This window comes from Hyposmocoma kahamanoa, unplaced genomic scaffold (genome assembly GCF_003589595.1).
Source record: "Hyposmocoma kahamanoa isolate Upper Pololo Valley unplaced genomic scaffold, ASM358959v1 93, whole genome shotgun sequence".
NCBI lineage: Eukaryota > Metazoa > Arthropoda > Insecta > Lepidoptera > Cosmopterigidae > Hyposmocoma > Hyposmocoma kahamanoa.
In genome coordinates this window covers 15,795,160-15,809,431 of record NW_020654810.1, presented here as the reverse complement: position 1 = coordinate 15,809,431, position 14,272 = coordinate 15,795,160, and the positions used below count along the sequence as shown (strand labels likewise).

The window sequence follows — 14,272 nt, the reverse complement described above, 5'->3', positions numbered from 1 at the left end:
AGGGCCTCTTTTAAAAGGGATGTATAGTTGCAGTCCACGATGCTAGACCAATAATAGTTGGAAACATCATACGGCTTCGAAAACTTCCCAGACATGTAAGTTTCATTACGATGTTAGCGATCATAACTTCAACTACTTATGATTAAAAAAACACTCAACGGTGGAATCTGAACACGGTTTCCTACCTATGTACTAAACTAACTAACAGGTTGTCAAAAACTTTTCAATATATTATTAATTCGCTAAAATTAATAATAAACGGCAACATAAACTAATATTTCACGTGTTAGGTTAGATGAGTACACCGCCATTTATGTACTCAGTATTCGAACAAGTAATTGAGCAATGAAGGTTTATAATCTATTTGATTACAGATCTCGAACGTAGGCGCGGGATATCCTCATCATACTACGTAACCGCTTCTTAGACTGTTTACATATCATCATAGCAATTTGCGAGTATGACACAATATGCTAAATATGCCACACAAATACAAATAAATATGTGAAAGGCCTAAAACGCCATCAGGCAAAAATAAATCGTATATTTATTGGTTTAGATCCGCAGTAATCTGTCAGGGTTTCATTGCAATTTGAGCATTTTTTAAACCCTGCAGCAAACCGATAATTCGAGTCTGATGACAAACATACGAGAGACGGCTGAAAAGTAAGTAATCTCTTTTGACTATTTTCAAATCAACAATAATTGGCCTTTGTCGTGACGCATTCGTTATTTAGCCTTTTTTCAAAATTAGTGACACTCTTTTGTTTATTACTTTCGCTTTGAATGGACAAAATGGCGGAAAAAAAGCAAAATGTTTACAAGTGAGCAACAAGTTGGCAACAACAGAGTTATGTACCTTTCTAAGAAATATAATCAGCGCATCTCCTATTTCTACGTACATTTCATACTCAAAAAATTCCATACCAGGCCATGATCGTCTTTTATTTCATACTTTTAGATTACTTTTCAGTCGGCCCTCGTAAATAAACACATTTAGTGCCTTTATCTTGACTTTACCATGAGATTACAGTGACAATTGTCGCTAGCGACCGCGTAAAATGTTTGTATACAAAATGTTATTTCTTCTTGTGACCGTTAGGGGCGCTGTTTATTTTGCCATACAAAATAGGGAAATCATTTACGCGATCGTTAGCGACTGTCACAGTAAACTCGTGGTAGAGGCACAGGTGTCATTTATACAAAAGTTTCATAAATTTGTCGAAACTCTACCTTATCTTTTTATACTATTTATTAAAGGAATACAAGGAATAAAAATAAACTGGTTGTTGTTGACAGTCGTCTTCACAAAGTCACGAATTCAAGAGTTTCAAACTATAGTGAAATAAAAAATTTACACTAAAGGTGTTACTACCTAACCTCTGAATTGAAAAAAAGTATTACGACCAGTTATTATGAAACCGAAACTTAAAACTTTTTTTTTAAACAATTTATATTTAGAATTGTAATTGCCACAGCCCATTACTTGCTTTTTGTTTTCTTTTTTATTTGCTTAAGAATATTTATTACAGTGTAGGTACTATAATATAATAATATATATGGTATAGCATATAGCATATGTTATTATAGTAAGAATCATGTATTGTTGATGTAGACAACATAGGTACAGCATTGACTCAAACCTTAGTGGTTTTAAAATGTTTTAATAATTGTTTGTTTTGTACCTAAGTAATTGATTAGTAATAAATTTAAAAAAAAATCCGTCTCAGCGTACTTGGATTACAAAAATCAATGATAGTTGAGCTCTTTGCAGGTTATCTTGATCTATCATATTTAAAATAAATCTTCTAATGATCAACGTATACAAATGTTTATTTACAAAGAGCAACCCCTACAGTTTCTTACACATTCTTCACAGAGGAATTTGCCTTACGAATGAGTAGTAGAGTTTAATCAATATTACTATTTCAAGTGTAATATCGATGCCTTACTTTCACTAACTAGTATTTTAAAGCACAACGTTTCTGAAATGCAAAAAATGGATTGTATGTACAAATTTTGCAGGCTAATGACACTAGCTTTTAGCTATTCTTAAAGTAATGCATTCAAATTAACACCCTTGATAAGAAATTTAAAATAAATATAAAGTTTTGTCATCTCCTGAATAATCACTCTCTATAAGATACGAGTTTGAGACAGTAAGACATCGATATGCTTATCCATGACATAAAGATTATATGAGTTTATAAATGATAAATGTATAGAAATCTTTATCTACAAAGAGCAACTCCTAGAATTTCTTACTAATTCTTCACAGAGGAATTTATCTTAGGAATAAGTAGTAGAGTTTAATCAATGTGACTATTTGAAGTGTAATTAGCTCATCCATGAAATAATAATCTTTTGAGTTTGTAAGTGATAAATGTATACAAATGTTTATTTACAAAGAGCAACCCCTAGAGATTTTTACTCATTCTTCTCATGTGAATCTGCTTTACTAATGAGCAGTAGAGTTTAATAAATATGACGATTTCAAGTGTAATTTGCTTATCCATGAAACAAAGATTATTTGAGTTTGAGAGTTTAAAAGTATTAAAGCAGAAAGTATTATAGTGACATTGCCTATTCTGGTACTTCAATTATAAATATAATATATAATAACATCATCATCATTCTGTTTAAGATCCGAGTTCTTGTTGGTATAGCCTCCTCCGTTCCTTACGATCCAGCTCCTTGACCTTTTTAAATTTATAATACTTATATTATTTTGTTTAATAAAAATTATTGAACTCAATGTTTTATTAAATGCTCAATTGGAACATTAGAATTGTGCAAATTATTACTATTACTAAAGAAAAAACATATTACTTAACGCAGAAACTTTGTTAAGAAAACAGGATCACAAAATAATATAGATTTTGTTCAATGCACGAAGACAGGTAAAGACGTTCAGCTGCACCATTGATTAATTGAAAGTATACATTAACTTCCAAAAGCTTTTATTTCTTAAGGGATGATTTATCAAGTAATGAACACACGAAGGTCGACACGGTAAGTTTGCGCGGATCATTGCCCTGTGAAACTGGAATAAGCGTATAATTTAAAAATAGCATTAAACAAAAATACCAACAACTGGAGTTTTAAGTAAGGAAACTTATTCGTAGAATTTTTATTGTAAAGTGAGATTAATGCTACAACATTACCAGGGAGGCTTTTGAAGTGTTTTTAGCATCTCTATGCAAATTGCATAAGTTTATACCATTTTGTATAAGAGGATATTAGTCATTTTTTATTATTTGAGATGAAGAACTGCGTTTACCGATACTTCGGGGAAGAAAAAGTGTAAAAGCCAATGTTATCAAATATGATCTATTGATGTATTTAGCTTAAATTTTCAAGCTCTTTCCATCTGTTTAGTCGAAGAAATATTTTACGTCAAAAATGAAATTATGTTAAAAATATTGTTAATTGTTTTGATTATAAAATCTAATTATCTAGAAGTCTAGTTTGCAATTATGTTTGTATATATTTTATCTTGACGCAAAATCGTGTGCAATATTTAAAACTTTTTACAAAAATAGCTCTAGTCTAAAATATTAACTATTTTAAAAACCTATTTTACATTTTACAACATTATTATTATACTCTTTTTGTTAACTATTTTACATTTTGTATGAGAATGGCCGACAAGAATGACTCAAATTCAGAATTGTTCAGCATTTCATTCCTATATTATAATCATACTCGCGTAATACCAATCCGCGATATTGGTATAAAGGTATCAATATATAAGTACTTTATTTAACAAAGGTTACTTCAATGTAACCTGAGAACATTGTGATGAACACCTTAATTTTTTTAAATTATATTTACAATCTGTAGGTACAACGAAAACAATACAGTGGCTTGTTGCGCCGAACAGGCGGGAGTTACCCTATTTGTCTTATTATTGCTTACTTGTTGCAAACTTCGTATGACTTTTACGCATTTTCTTGCCTAAAATCGTTAGTATTGTTCATAGAATCGAAAACATTACGATTATTCTTCAAGTTTTCCTCAAAATCACAAATCTCACGCGTATGATTGCAACTTGATGCAAGATGACTTAAACTGAATATGGCAGTGGTGTACGGTTAACAACATGAATGTAAATGTTAAGAAATGCTTCAATATATACTTTACTAAGTCAAATAATCATTTATTCCGTAGGTAAAATTTTTACACTTGAAAACGTCATTTTTTAAGCTCATTTCATTACGCTGACCTTCCTGAGAAGAACGAGAAAGGAACTCTAGGGATTGCCTTTTCAAATAAAGTTAAATGCTATAGAAAAAAATATTGAATAATAATAATAATAACGTTGTACTCTATTCTTTTCAATCCTCACTATCCAGAATACTTAAAATGTAAATTTCAATAACTCGGGGACTCTCACAACCTCCGTCTTCAATCCATGAATTCACTCTCACTGTACCTCTCTTTCATTCTGGCTTCATGTATGACTCCTTCACTCTCCAATCTATACGTCTCTGGAATGCTCTCCCAGACTCCATCAGAAGGTCACCCAGTATATTCTAGCATTTTCCCAGCATTTTTTAAATTGTTTGTCACAATGATAACCATCATCATATTCTGTATATATATACATATTATGTTTTTTTTTTAACGCACACACTCAACATAGCCCCGCACTAGGGAAACCCTGGGTCGCGGGTGCCATGGACACACACATAGACAACCACAAATTACACCCAACCTCACGAGAGAAATAATTGTAGGCCATATAACTATTTCTCCCGGCCCGGGAATCGAACCTGGGACCTCTGTTTGTGTGGAATCTAGACTCCAGTTGTCTTTCCATGCATCGTTATCTAACACGTAGTCTACAATTTTGTAATATGACTTTTCAATTAAAATGCTCTTAATATAAGTTTTAAACTTAGGAAATGGTAATCTTAATATTAGGGGTTAAAGTATGAAATTGCCGTTTTATTGCAATAGGTTCTTTGAATTTTCATAGAATCTTCATGGTTTGAGGTTTTCGAATGAAACTTTTTTCAAATGGTTTCTGTGATTTTTTTTTTTAAATTTGAAACATTTGAATATCGACTTTCAATTGTTTTTGTTATTCAATTTAGACAAGAAAGATGGATACTGCGAAAATTCGAGTGATTTTTGAATACGAGTTCCGACGCGGAACTAACGCGGCAGAAACAGCCCGCAATATCAATGCTGCGTTTGGAGAGGGGTCTACTAATGAACGCACCGTGCGATTTTGGTTTAAACGCTTTCGTGATGGAAATTTCGACTTAAAGAACGAGCCACGAGGAAGACCGCCCACACAGGTGAATAACGATGAATTAAGAGAGATAGTGGAAGCCGATCCTAGTCAAACTACCCAGGAATTAGCGGCATGGTTTAACGTTACCTTACCCACAATATTGACTCACTTGCGTCAAATCAATAAAATAAAAAAATACGAAAAATGGGTGCCTCATGATTTGACTGATCTGCAGAAAGAAACGCGTGTTGAAACTTGTGTTGCCTTGTTGAACCGGTACAGAAATGAAGGAATATTGGATCGAATTGTAACATGTGATGAAAAGTGGATTCTTTATGATAACCGGAAAAGAAAAATGCAATGGCTGACCCCAGGTCAAATGCCACAACAGTGTCCTAAAGCAAAACTTACCAATAAAAAGGTAATGGTAACTGTTTGGTGGTCTCAGCATGGTGTTATTCACTATAGTTTTCTCCGATCTGGTCAAGCAATAACGGCAGATGTCTATTGTGCCGAACTCCGAACCATGTTGACAAAACTAGCAGTAAAACAGCCCCGACTCATGAATCGATCTTCACCATTATTGCTCCACGACAACGCGAGACCTCACACAGCACGAGAAACCATTTTGACCCTTCAGGAACTGCAGTTAGAAACCATTCGTCATCCTCCGTATTCACCAGACCTTGCTCCAACGGACTACCATTTTTTTCGTGATTTGGACAATTATCTACGTGACAAGAAGTTTTCTTCCCAGGAGGCAGTACAAAATGCTTTCACACAGTTTGTGCAGTCTAGATCGTCGGAGTTCTATCGCAAAGGCATTAATAACCTTCCCATTAGATGGCAGCAATGTATAGATAATAATGGCAACTATTTTGATTAAATAAATTTGTTAAAAATTTAAAAAATAAACAATTTAGATTTTCAGTACAAATCGGCAATTTCATACTTTAACCCCTATTATATGCTCCGGAATCTTATTGTAAAAACGTACACACATCAAAAAAAGTTTGCGATCAGTTTGAAAACTTAATATATTTTTAATATGTGGAAATATTATTAAGAAATATGTAATAAATAGTTTTTTTGTTAAAAGTACAACATTAAATAAATAATTAAAGTTAAAAACAAATAATAGTATCACTAAAGAGGTTTTTGAAATATTTTTAGAAATTAAAAAATATTTCAAGTTTTAAAAGTGATCGCAAACTTTTTTTGATGTGTGTATACAGTTCCCTATAAAAGAATCGTTTACCTTTTTTAAACGAAATCGTGGTACCATGAGTTTGAACTGTTCTAAGGTTAATATTAAAAGCTGTCTCTGTGGCCGAACGGTTACCATTACGAACGACTACCACACAAATCCCAGGTTCGATTCCCGGGCCGGGAGAAATATTTGTATGGTCCACATTATTTCTCTCGTAAGTTTGGGTGTAATTTGTGGTTGTCTATGTGTGTGTTCATGGCACCCGCGACACAGGGTTTTCCTAGTGCGGGGCTATGTTGAGTGTGTGCGTTATTATAAAAAAAATATAGATATCTTCTTTTTTAACGAAATTATGTATATATTTTTTTACTAGAAAAAACATCGAGTACAATATACATATAAGTTTAATCGCACTACACTAGAAACCGTAGATGAAATACGTGATATATGCTTTCTACTGGATAACTAGCTATCTTTCCATTCTCACATTAACGCTATTGTTAAAAAAAATCTCAAATGTTAGGCTTTTTATGACGACGTATGAAGTTTTTCCACCGTACAACAAAAATTATTTTTTAGTACGTAGCCACATAGGATTTCTACAACTTACTACTTTACTCGGCACTTACTACTTACTACGTTACTTTAGTCGAGTAAAGTAATAAGTAGATTAAGATGCCCTTATAATCAGAGATTATCCTTTTTTAGGCTTGAATTTCTTTAAGAGCGTCGTATTAAGCTCATGCTTAAGGCGACGCTCTTAAAGAGATTCAATCTGAGATCATTTTCAGATTATAATATCTTGAAGAATAAGATAGACTGCAGAATATTATATACTACATTGCATCTACTACGCAATCTGCCTTTCAAAGAAATATACCTTATTGTTGAGAAGCTAAATTACACTTTGTATTGTCAGAGGCGAGACAAGTAGGCGGGGTCGTGAAGCACGACGCGTCACGCGGCTTTACTCTAATGTTTTTGTTGTTTGAAGAAATGTATACATTATTTAGTGGAGAATATGTTCTATAGTATATTGCATTTTTAAAGTGCGCCCACCCCAGCTCTCTGCAACAGCTTGTTTAATGAAATGTTGCCTTATTTTGTAGAGGTTAAAGTTAAAGTTGCATTGCCTATTTTAACGTAACGCCGCGCCGCGTCGCGTTACGTCTCGGCGATATGAATCAAACCTATGGCAAATTAGTGTGTCAGTTCCCTATAAACATCCCCGAAAACATATAAAACTTTCCATGTTCCCTATTGTCGTACTAATATCCGATGTAATTCGCCTATTATAAGAATGTATAAAATTTACAACAGAAGAAATGTTAGCATTCCTGATTTAGATATATTTAGTGATTATATCGACTACTTTAAAATTAAATTATATAGCTAAAAACAATCTAAGTTCCTTTACAACTTCCTAGTGTATTCTATTCCTAGTAATTTAAATTATCTATGTATGTCAATTTGTCGACATTTTTAATGTAGTTTGTTTGTTATTTTGAGATTGCCGTCAACACTTGTAATTGTTGTGTTTACAATGTAGAACACCCAAGTCCAATTTATGATAAAATTGTGTTGTAAACATAATGCTAGTGTTGCTAATAAATAAATAGATAAGTACCTAACATCGTCGCTTAGCATCAGAGATTGTAGCTGAACGTTCGTCTATGTAACATTAAAAACATCTTCAAATCGCGGTATGAAAAATATCACCTGTATGTACCTACCTATACACATGTACTTAAACGAAATGAATAATTCGTTTGTGTAATAAATATCTTGTTTTTTTATTACGGGCTCTAAGGGTGGGATTCATAAAACGAACTTTGACTTGGACTAAGCAAAAATGGCGAGCTAGAGCAAGTTGTGAATACGAAAAACTTATGTTTTCGTATTCACAACATGAACTTAACGTAAGTTTAAGCAGGGGAAAAAATTAAACTTTGATTTTACTTCTTAATATCTTAAGCTTAGGGTTTAGACCAATGCGAATTGGGGACTTTACACGTTTATCACGATGTCTTTAATGATGTATATGAAGCTCCCAATCCGCATTAGGCCGGCGTGGGAATTAGGACCCAAGCCGTCATTGTGAGAGGAGGCTTATGCACAGCAGTAGACTATATAATATAAAAATAACAATAATGCTTTATTTTCTTCACAAAATACAAACGACAAATAATAAGTATAAACATCTTAGTAACTTTAGAACAATATTTTGTAGGAGCTGGTGCTTGCTATAGGTTGTTAAATCTACGTGCTACAAGTCGCCAGGATGCGTGCTACAGTCAATTTTATTTTTCTTTCCAGAACATAGAAGTACAAAGTTTAAGGCTCCTCGGCGAGAGCTGTCACTCCAACGAGCACTGCAGTGTTTCACACTCGCAGTGCAACCGCGGTGTTTGCGATTGCCAGCCGTACTACGCCCGCGTTGATGTATCCACTTGTTTGGAATGTAAGTCATTTCCGTTCTTTAATGAATATAAACTAACAAATTATTTCCTTGGCGGCTTCAAGAGAGTTCAGTACGGTCGACTCGAAATGATGTCAATTTCTGTTCTAGTCTGTGACATTTTTTACCTGAAATACAGGATTCTCCTAGTTCAGGTATATGTGTTATATTTTACATTTATTAGCATAATTAGTTTTTAGATTATTCATTTGTACAATAAATTATTCTATAAACAATTCTATTATTATTATTATTATTATTATTACTTTAAAAATGTGCCCAATTAAACTCCGTAAAATTTACTTTTATTACAACATTTGTAAATACTAGTACCTTTAGACTTCTAAATATCTAATTTATTTTGTGATATTTTAAGATATCTTATTATGTAATAGTTAGTTTACACCTATAACTTCATCTTTATTGTTTTTGTTACATTTACAACTCTAATAATAATAAATAAATATTAGACAATATCACATACGTTGGAATCAGTCCAAAGTAAGTAGCTAAAGCAATTGCGTTATGGAAATTGGAAACAACGACGGTACCACAAATACCCAGACCCGAGACAATATAGAAAAGTTAGTTTTCTACTTTGACCCGGCCGAGAACCGAACCCGGGACCTCAGAGATGGTGACACCATGAAAACCGGTGTGCAAGCCACTCGACCACAGAGCCCGTCTCTGTACAACTACTTTTAATAACTCATATTTAGGCTATAAGTTTGGCTAAAGCCTTAATAAATTACAAAAATATGTATTAGAATGATATAATGTAAACTTCGTGAACCAGTGATGGGGTATCATCAGTGAAATCGAGAATCGATATTGAAATATATAGACTGACCATTGATATTTAAATCAGTATTATGATAAATATCATGGCTTTAACTAAAATCAACTCATATCATTCATTAAAGTATCTGCCCCACTATTTCTTAATTTACAGTTCAGTTTCCCTAGACACAACCAAGCATATCTAATTAATTGTGTATAATTAATTGGACAAAAATTCATTCAAAATACACAATTTAACCGAAAATAGCTCTAAACACGTAACATTTCAAAAATTAGTACCGTCAAACCATTTCTCAACTATATGGGTTAGTTACTCTATATTTTCGATGTATCCCATCACAAGGTATTTCCGTCTGACGTAACCTTGTCGTGTTAAGCTGTGAAAACAAACATTAATAGTATTTCTTAGTGATTTAACTTCAACAGTGTCTTTAATCCCAGTATTTCCATGTATTCAGTACCACGTGGAACAATTGAAACCTTAAAATATCATATTTATTCTCATTAGTTCCATGTTGATGTATCAAAGACATGAAAGGATTTCAATTACCGTATGTAACGTAACATAAATATGTAAAATAATAGGTGATTTACAAATTTTGAAAAAATAGTAATTCGTAGAACACTGCAGCAAAATTTACGTCATCTTAATTCTGTCATTATAATCAAGCTAAACTTTACTGACAACTTACTGTACGCATTATTTTTCTTACAATATCTTATAAATTTAACAAGTAGGTTTTAGGGTGCTTTGTGATAATCTTTATCTATGATACGCATTTTTAAAAACTTGTAGCGCCGTGATAGCCGTTTTGCATAGCTATAATAATTTATTTATTGACTTATCTAAACTAATATTATAAATGCGAAAGTAACTCTGTCTGTTACGTTTTCACGAATAAGCCACTGTACTAAAGTTGATAAATTTTGGAATAGATATAGATTGGACTTAGAAGAAGGACATAGGCTACTTTTGTCACAAAAATAAATCTTAAAGTGAGTGAAATAGGGGATGAAATATTATATGGAGAACTAATCATTTCTCAAGTAAGTAGTACAGTAAGCTACTCGAAATACTTATTCTGTGCAGACGAAGTCGCGGACACCAGCAGTCTGCTAGTATTCTATAATTTAAATCCGTTCTTAACTTTTTTTAAATCTTTATTTAATTTTAGGACTTTTGTTCCAGAAAACATGCCAGTCCTATCATAACCTTTTTCTAATTGTTATACAATTTAAAATAAAAATGGTTTTATAATTATTATTACATTAAAAGTATTAAGTTAAGTAACGCTGATTTACCCTGTCACAGAACATTTTCGTCTATTTTGACAAGGGTTCAGACAGAATCCCTTGAAAGAAGTTAATGTTGGAGCGTCGAGCGGTTCAGTTTTAATATATAAACGTCAATAGCTGGCGCTGGTCTTCGTTTCTGGAACATTCCACTAACAAATGTTGGACGTCTCCAATTTTATGACAAATTTCACAATTTTGTGAATCCACTTTTTTCATGAGAGTGTATAACTTAATTCCAAAAATCGTTCATTGAAAATGTACGACACAGGTTAAAAGGTTCAAAAGTTACAGGCAAAAAGAGCTCACGGTAGCATTTATGATTATTTATATTAATAGAAAATGGAAACATTGTTTCTTTTTTTAAATGGTTTCTTTTTTTAAATGGCTACAGGCAAGCATAAACCATATTCTCAAATTAGAGTCGTTTTCTATTACTAAATTATAGAAATTGCTACCATTCACGGACAAAATAGTACTTACAAATGGATAGTATATTGAACAATACCAATAACTGAAATAATGTACTCACGTACACATTTATCTTTATTCGCGGTTTTCTCCGATTCTTTTCTTTACAGAGACGCATTTATCTTACCCACCTAATGATCCTTATGTGGTCTGCGGTTCGGTTTAAATTACTTCCAATTAAATTATCAATATTGCCATTTCAAATAATCTTTTGTTGCTATAATCAAATTTGGCTTTGAAATAACATGCAAGTGAGCTGCGACCTATTAAAAGAACAGCTAGATCTATCATCATATGTTTCATTTACATATTGCCGATCCATTGTATAAAGAACATTGAATAATAAAGAGCATTGAATACTATCTCTGATGAACTGTAATTATATACATTTCTATTATTACATATTGACCTTAACGGGATTCATTCCTAGTAAAGATTTCGAGAAATGAATCAAATATATACATGTTCTTTTTTTATAATATCAAGTGACGGGACGAACAAGCCGTGCGCCTGATGGTAAACTACACGCCTGTCCATAATAACTATTATGGACAGGCGTGTAGTTTGGTGATATTCCTAGACAATATATTATCTATATTAGTAACTTCATGATTTTTTTTTATAACATCAAATGACGGCACGAACAAGTCGTACACCTGATGGTATGCTACACGCCTGTCCATAACAGTTACAGTGCCACTCAGAGCTTTAAATCTCGAAGATCTGAGGGGCACTGCCACTACGCCCATCACCCTGAAACATAAGTTGACAAGACCCATGGGCCTGTAAAATTACCCCTTACCATTCAAAACCGGAATACAGTAATGCTGACTTTACTTGCTTGGCGGCAGAACTAGATAAGGTGGCAGTACTACCCTGGACGAACTCTTTCACAATGAGCTCTACTGCTACATACATTTGATTCAAGAGCAAATAAAACTGGTCGATTTTTACACCCAAAACTTAAATTGTATTTTGTTGCATTAATACATGCTTTACAAAATAATGTACAAATATCAATATGGTAGACTAGATGGCCTTAGCTACAATTCATACTCGTACATACTTTGAACTTCAAACAAATAGTGCAAACTTTAACAACATATTTAAAGACCAAACTTTAATTAAAGTGGATTAAAATACAAATATATGAACACAGAGCCAAACTGAATCGAATGAGGTTGTCGCCATCGTCGTTTTTGGCGTCCCATAAATCCACGCTTGGCTCACTTTCTATATCCAAATTCACAAAAGCACCAACCAAATTAAGCAAGTGGATCACTTGGATCATGAGATTACAACGGTCCAACCAAGTCGGTTGAGATATGAGACTCGAATTCAGTGACATCGATAATGGCAGCAAATTGTTTACATTAATGAATTATTTATTTGCCTCGTAATGTTGATAGTTGTCGCCAAATTTGAATTTTTGGCTATATGTAAATGGTAGTGATCGATGCAAATCATTTTAGGTAATTTATACTTACATTATATAATGGCTGGTGCCCGCGACTTCGTCTGTGTAGAATAAATACTTTCGAAAAGCCGAGTGTATTACACTAATTTTCATAGTTGTATTGGTTCTGCAGAGAAACTGTCATTATCTATTTCAGTCCTAAGGTTTATTTTTGTGACAAAAAGTAGCCTTTGCCCTTCTCATATATCCCGTCTATCTCCATACCTTTATTTGAATTACACGATTATTATTGAAGAGAGACAGGATAATTCCGCCTTTTTAAAATTTATTTTCCAAAACAAAATTATTTACACTGGTTCTTAAATCTAACCTACCTACTGCAGTCCCTTTAAGGGTTTATACGGAGGTGGCTACAGTCATCGCACAGCATAATGCGCTTTCTTTTGGAAAAACAAAAATAAATATGTGCTAAATTAAAAGAAATAACATTAAACAAGAGAAATTGTAACTATTACTACTAATAATAATATTTAAAAATTTTATTTTTATTCCATTCCTTTTTTGATTCCACCCCTATATTGTGGATATACCAAAGATTCGCACGAAGCGTTACGCTTTACACATTGCTTTGCTGCGTTACACATTTATATGGCGAACAGCTGTGGAGTGGAATTGCCTGCCTGCAGACTTATTCCCTGAATGCTATAATTATGTGGTCTGTGCTTGGGCATTTTCAAGACGAGAGTGAATAGGCATTATTTACTTAAATAGATATTAAATTCATTAAATTTGTTTTAGCGGTTTAACCGTGAAAACGTAACTGATAGAGTTATTTTTGCATTTATAATATTACTTTGGATTATTCTCGCTGCACACTTTAAACACTTTGTTTTAACAGATGGATTGTTATAGAAATAATCGATTAACATAAATAATAAATGCGATGTATAATAACCTTCTTAAGGTTTATTCATGCGTGTTATAAATGAAAGTTTGAAATTAAAACGGTATTGTTTGAAATTTTTGCAATATTCTTCATTGTGTTTGGATCGTTGAGCTTTTATAGCTATTGTATGTACGTAAAGGTAACCATTATTCGGTGATCATTATTTATATCCCATCGAATGCACACGTGACATAAATAAAAGCTAGGAACTGGAAGCTGCGGATGTGAGTAGGTAACACACTTCGAAGGAACCTGTGGGTCCAGTCCGGTCGCATACCGAATGCCATAACCAACTCAAACAGGAACTCGCGCTAGAGAGGCCACTGTTATCAGAAATTGTACTTTTGTTCCGTAATCCTTTTCACGGTAACGTTCATAGGAGTGACGCTAATAAGTATCTTTATATGCATAATTCACCTTAGAAAAGAAGCCGG

The 14,272-nt window shown here is 33.0% G+C and overlaps 1 protein-coding gene across 2 annotated transcripts in view; it reads left to right on the top strand.

Moving 5' to 3' along the window:
• LOC113237501 (low-density lipoprotein receptor-related protein 2-like) overlaps positions 1-14,272 on the top strand; it is a 78,996-nt gene that overhangs the window by 33,217 nt on the left and 31,507 nt on the right. For both annotated transcript variants that reach the window (XM_026473999.1, XM_026473998.1), the window contains exon 2: positions 8,769-8,913. In XM_026473999.1, coding sequence (XP_026329784.1) covers positions 8,769-8,913 — 145 coding nt within the window. The remainder of the gene's footprint in view (positions 1-8,768; positions 8,914-14,272) is intronic.